This window comes from Desmodus rotundus, chromosome 10, assembly GCF_022682495.2.
Source record: "Desmodus rotundus isolate HL8 chromosome 10, HLdesRot8A.1, whole genome shotgun sequence".
NCBI classification, from domain to species: domain Eukaryota; kingdom Metazoa; phylum Chordata; class Mammalia; order Chiroptera; family Phyllostomidae; genus Desmodus; species Desmodus rotundus.
This window is the reverse complement of record NC_071396.1, coordinates 56,079,506-56,085,505: the sequence shown is the minus strand read 5'-3', so window position 1 is coordinate 56,085,505 and position 6,000 is coordinate 56,079,506. Positions and strand designations below refer to the sequence as shown.

The following is a 6,000-nucleotide window of genomic DNA, read 5'->3' as shown; positions in this document are numbered from 1 at the left end:
TCTATTTCCTCGCTGTCTGATTACATGGTAAACACCAGGCACATAAACTATGGAGGGCTTGAAGAGTGGCTAGTGAGACTGAAGAACTTAATTTTTTTAAAGAAGTGGCAATTTAATGCAACATGACTAGAATTTATCCAAAATTTTTATTTTCTTTTTTGAATTAATTTCAATATTTATTTAATTATTAAATTTAAATAGCCACATGTGGCTACTGACTACTGCGGCAGACATGGAATGGTAGCATAGCTGAAGTAGCCTGAGATTGGCACTGGGACCAGGTAGGTCACCAGCCTCTCAAAAACGGGGATTGTTAATAGATGGTTATAAACTGTCTTAATTCTGGGCTGTGCCACCGACAGTGATAAATATCCACGCACAGTGGCAAGCCATAATTAGCACCTGCCACTGAAGACTAATAAATTTTGCATCCTGGCATCCTGACAGACACCCCACCAACTCCACTGGGTAATAAGGTTGAACGAAGGCTTGGGACTCCAGTCGGGGCGCGCTGGCGGCGGTGGACCTTGTAGTGCAACGCGCCGGTGTCGTCACTACCAGTGTCACTTCTGAGTGGCCTATCGGGTCACCTTTCCGTATCCCATTGTTCTCTGGGAATTGTAGTCAACAAGTGCCTACTGCACTTGGGCTTTAGCGGCCTTGGAACTACAATTCCCGGCAGGCTAAGAGATGCACCCGACGGTAGTTAACAGTGAGCCTGAGGTTGCCTCAGCAGGCGTGTGTGCTCTAGTGGCTTGGGAGGCCTGGGATCCCCGATAGGGAGCGGGACAGGTTATTACTACTCCTTTGGAGGGGGGGGAATCGCCGAGGTCACGGTCGTGGGTTTGCACTGTCGGCTGGGCGGCGCCATGGCGGTGAGTTTTTGCGGGAAGAGAGCCCGCTTTGCCGGGCCCTAGAACCGGCCGATCTGGGTGTTTGTCAGAACTACAAGCTTCGGGTGGTAGCCTCTGTCCTGCAGGGAAAAATAGGTTTCTAAAGAAAGGGGAGCTCTTGTCCCTGGTGCTTGAGGCATGCCTTTTCTTGCAGGCCACGATGAGCCAGGAACGGATGTCTTTAATTTTTTACAGACTACTTAATGTCATGTGTGTTACTTCACCGAAGTTTCTAAATCTAATTTGGAGAGAGACTATGTAACATTGATCCCCGCTTTCAACAAAAAGTTGAGCGCATCCCAGTGAAACAGACACAAATCTATGCATTCGTGGTGTTTTTATGTGTGTGTGCGGTATACATACTAAAGCATATGGCAAAACATGTCAGGTGCTGGTAAGTGGGACTAAGGAGTGTGGGGTGGGGTAGGGTTGCAATTTTAGAAAGTTGATCAAGAAAGGCTTTGTTGAGAAGGTGGCATTGTGGCAAAAAGGAGGGAGGGAGCAAGCCCTACACCTACCTATACGGAGGAAAAGATTTCCAGGCAGAGGCAACAGTGTGAGTGAAGAGCAAGGAGGATTGTGTGTTTAAACACTGAACCCGGGGAGATGGTGATGTTGGAGTGCGTGTGTGGGGGGGGACAGGGGTGATCAGTGGGTTGATGTAGGTCATCATAAGGTCTTGTAGGTTGCTGATTGAAGAATGGGTTCAAGAAAGAATGGGAAGGGAGGGACTGGAGATTTTGAGTGTGGATAACTTGAGGAATTCTATAAAGGAAAGTGGAGGAATGGGGTAATAAATGAAGGTCAAAACAGGACTTTTTTTTTTAAGACAGGAGAAATTATATAATGCTTGTATGCTCACAGGAATTATCCTATAGAGAGGGAAAATTGATGCGGAAGAGAAGAGATTGCTGGAGTGATGTTCCTGAATAGAATAGGGGACATAGGATCTAGTGCATCAGTGGAGGGGTTAAGTAGGACCATATTCATCTATAGTAACAGGAAAGAAGGCAGAATATATGGGTACAGATGCATGTGGGTCGGTAGATGTGATGAGGGGAGACTGGAAATTTTCTGTTCACTTCCCTTTTCTCATTGAATTAGGAACCAAGATTATCAGCTAAAAACAAGGGTGGGAGAGGAAGGGTTGGAGGTTTGAGGAGGGAGGAGAAAGTATGAAACAATTGTCTAGGACATTGTCATCAGTAGAACTTTCTGTGGTGTTAAAAATGTTCTGTTTTTGCACTGTCTCATTTGGTAGCCGCCAGCCCATGGGGCTGTTGATCGTTTGAAATGTGCCTACTGCAGTGGAAGGACTGAAGTTTAATGTAATTTTACAATTGCAGTCATGTGCGGCTAGTGACTTTCGTACTGGACAGTATGCACATTTAAGTTTGAGAAGCCCTGGTGTAGGGAAGGAGTAACTGAGTGGGTTTCAGAAAGTAGTAGCATTGCTGGGCATCTCTTGATGTTAGTGGTCATGAATTTAAGTTGAGACTAGTCAGCTGCCTGAGTGAAGGAGCAGAGCACATGGATAGAAGGATTGGAGTTTGCCAGGAAAGAATGATTAAGACAAGGGCAAAGGAGTGATTATACAGGTGGACTTCGGGGATAGAAGTGAAGGCATGGGGTGGGAGGGGCCTAAGGATTAGTGTGAAGGGGTCAGGATCGGTAGGTCTCAGTGGGGTTGAAGAATTATTGAAGTTGGAATTCTGGCAGAGTTAAGACCAATCATGTCAATAACTAACATTGCTTAGATGTTATGCTTTGTGTTGAGTGTTTTATTTGCATTATCTCATTGAATCTTCACACTAATGTGTATTTGAGGTAGGCATTCTTACCACCCTCAGTTTACAAATGAAGACTTAGAGAATTTAACTAACAAAGCTAGTACGTGATGAAGGTGGATAAGAACTTGAATAGATTGACTCCTTTCTCAATCACTGTGCTGTATTGCTTTCCAGGGAAAACCAGGACTTCTGATTCCTGGTCCAAAGCTTTTGTTCCAGGCTGCTCAGTGCCTCACCACCAACCCCACCCCACGCCACAGTGGTGGTATTCTCAGCCAGTGAAATTTGCAGGTCCTTTTTTCACTTGGTGTTAATGGGAATGGGCTTTTAAATTTATGACCTTAATACATTTTTAAATTTCTTTTGAAGTTTTATATAAGGAAACTGGTTATATTTATGGTAGATATTATTGTTTCACTTTATTCACTTCCTGGCCTTTGAAAATATTCATCTTTTATACTGTCATGATACTGGTTAGTTTTTTTGGAAGAATCCAATAAGAGATCCCTTTAAGAAAGAACAAGTAACAATAATAATAATATTGAGTTGGCCAAAAAGTCCATATGTTTTTTTTTTTTCTGTAAAATAAAAGACACATTTTTCATTTTCACCGGTAACTTTATTGGTTGGGATATTTGGAGTATGTTGGTAAAAATCAATGGTAGAACATTGATTTTTCTCAGTTAATGTCTCCATTTGATGGTTGTCAATTTCAACTGCTCTATGCATCTGTGGAGCATCGTCCAGTGAGAAATCTCCAGCATGCAGCTTTGCAAACCACTTTTGACATGTTCTGTCAGTCACAGCACCTTTTTCATACACTGCACAATTTTTTTTTGCATTTCAGCTCCATTTTTACCTTTTTTTAAAACAGATTTTATATATTTATTTTTAAAGAGAGGGGAAAGGAAGGAGAAAGAGAGGGAGAGAAATTCCAATGTGTGGTTGCCTCTCATGTGTCCCTAACTGAGGACCTGGCCCACAACCCAGGCTTGTGCCCTGAGTGGGAATCGAGCCAGTGACTCTTTGGTTCACAGGCTGACACTCAATCCATTGAGCCACACCAGCTAGGGACCTTTCTTGAAATAATAAAACATCACATGTTGAAAATGTTGCATGTTTTCTTTCATCTTCAATATTAAAATGGCTACACAAAAATTCACCAATTTTCATAATTTTTTTAATGTGCGCAGATATAACAGCTGTCACAATACAATCTAACAAAATTGTATCGAATGAAGTTAAAAACATCTAAGTGCTACTAGAGCCATCTTACAGAAAAAAACCAAACAAACATTTTGGTCAGCCCAATAGCTAAATGTATTGATTGCTTATTTTGTGCAAGGCATTAGTGTTTTGCTTAATTTTTCATCAAAACAACCATATAGAAGTAGGTGCTGTTATTATCCTCATTTTACTGATTGAGAAAATAACACATCAGATCTACTAAGAGGTAGATGTGGAATTTGAATTCATTTGTTCCTATTCTGGAGCCTATTTTTAATTATTGTACTATTCCCGATTGTAAACTCATTGTGGAGTTTCTTTTGCAAACACCCTTGCATAAGGAAAGTTTTATTTTTCCAAAGGAAACCTTACCAAGAGTAAATTTTGTGAGACAATAAACATGGAATAGCATGGATAGAATGTTAGTGTTTATTTTATAAATTAATTTGTAAAGAGCAAACAATACAATTTTCTTTTTATCATAGGGATATTTATTTTATAGAGCTTTTAACAGTTTTAATCTCTTTTAGTTATACAGTATATCAGTCTTTTAGAGGGGATCTGAGAATGTAATAATGGTGGTAGCCAACTTAGAAAAACTTATTGTTTTAAAACTTTTCATTTGGGAAATTTAAGTAGTGAACAGAGTAGAGATAATAGTATTATGTACTTCTGTATGCCCATGATCCAACTTCAATAATTGGCAGCTCACAGCCAATCTTGTTTCTTGTATATTTCACCCCAACCCCTTACCCCCTCAGGATCTTAAGCAAATTTAAGGCATTGTATCATTTTATCTATACATATTTTAGTAAGTTTTTAAATATGTAATGATAAGTTCTCTTAAACATAACCACAGTGCTGTTTTTACACCTAGTAAGCATGATGTCTAGTTGTCTCTTTGTGATAATGGTAACATTTTTGAGCATTTACCATGGGTCTGGCACTATGGTAAGTCCTTCATGTGTATTATCTCTTCTAATAATAATACAAGGTGGGTATAATTAGTATCCTCACTTTAGAGGTAGGTAGAGAAATTCAGGCTTAAAAAGATTAAGGAACTTGCCTAGGGTTCTACAGCTACTAAGTGGTGGAGCTAAGATGTGGTCAGAGAATCAAGAGAAAGCAAAAATAGAAGTCAGCAGGTGGCTCCAATTCAACCACTTGGTGATCTTGGAGCTTGAGATTCATTATCTTTTGAAATGATAATTGCTGGTCTGCTCACTTGTTAATGTTTGTAAAAGTGTTTTAAGAACTGCAGAATTCTGTGAATATGTGAAAAAGTTTACCATCTAGTTAGTGTTTCTTTACCGGGGGTGATTTTTGTCTCCCAGAAAACATTTGGTCTGGAGACTGGATTCTTAGAGTTGGTGGGTGTGCTACTGGCATCTAGTGGGTTGAAGCCAGAGTCGGTCCTGAACAGTACACAAGAGAGCCTCTGAAAACAAAGAATTTGGCCCAAAATATCAATAGTGCCACTGTTTAGGAACTCTGATCTAGTTAAATAACCATTTAACTAATTAAAATAACCAGTTGTCTAGTTGAATAACCAATGAAGAAATTGAGGCTCAGATTGATCAAGTGACTTTGCTCTGGGTTGTACAAGTTGGTGCTGGGGCCGATACCAGATTTCATTACAATCAACCTTTGAGGTTTGAGAAACAAGTTTTTCTGAGAAGCAGAAACCTCAAAGAGCTTTTGTGTACTGAGCACGTTCAGTACAGTGAAAAGAAACACATAATTCTAAGTAATTTGTAGAAGACCTGCTTTCATGTTTTGTCAAGTGGGTGGCATGGTCATTTTTAAGCAGAAGACATTTGTCATGTAACTTCTGTGTCTGTGGCATTGTACTTGGTGCTGAGGTGACTGCAAAGGATCTGAAAGTTGCTGCCTGCCAGGAGTTCACAAAGCCCCTGGGTAAATGTCCTAAGAACCATTTAGCTGCATGCAATGGAAGTAAACTCAAGTTGGTTCAAGTAAAGAGGAAATTGGTAATAACACAGTGGGATTTCCTATGACCCATGACCCAAGGTTAGAAGGTACAACTAGACTTCCTGAGGCCCTAGATGCTGTTTTTGCTTTGTGGGCCC

General features: G+C 40.4%; 1 protein-coding gene across 1 annotated transcript in view; it reads left to right on the top strand.

Annotated features, from left to right (window-relative positions):
- The first annotated feature begins 696 nt into the window (after positions 1–696).
- LARS1 (leucyl-tRNA synthetase 1) overlaps positions 697–6,000 on the top strand; it is a 58,499-nt gene continuing 53,195 nt past the window's right edge. The window contains exon 1 of the mRNA XM_024575106.3: positions 697–875. Within this exon, the coding sequence (XP_024430874.1) occupies positions 870–875 (6 nt within the window). The 5' untranslated portion in view covers positions 697–869. The remainder of the gene's footprint in view (positions 876–6,000) is intronic.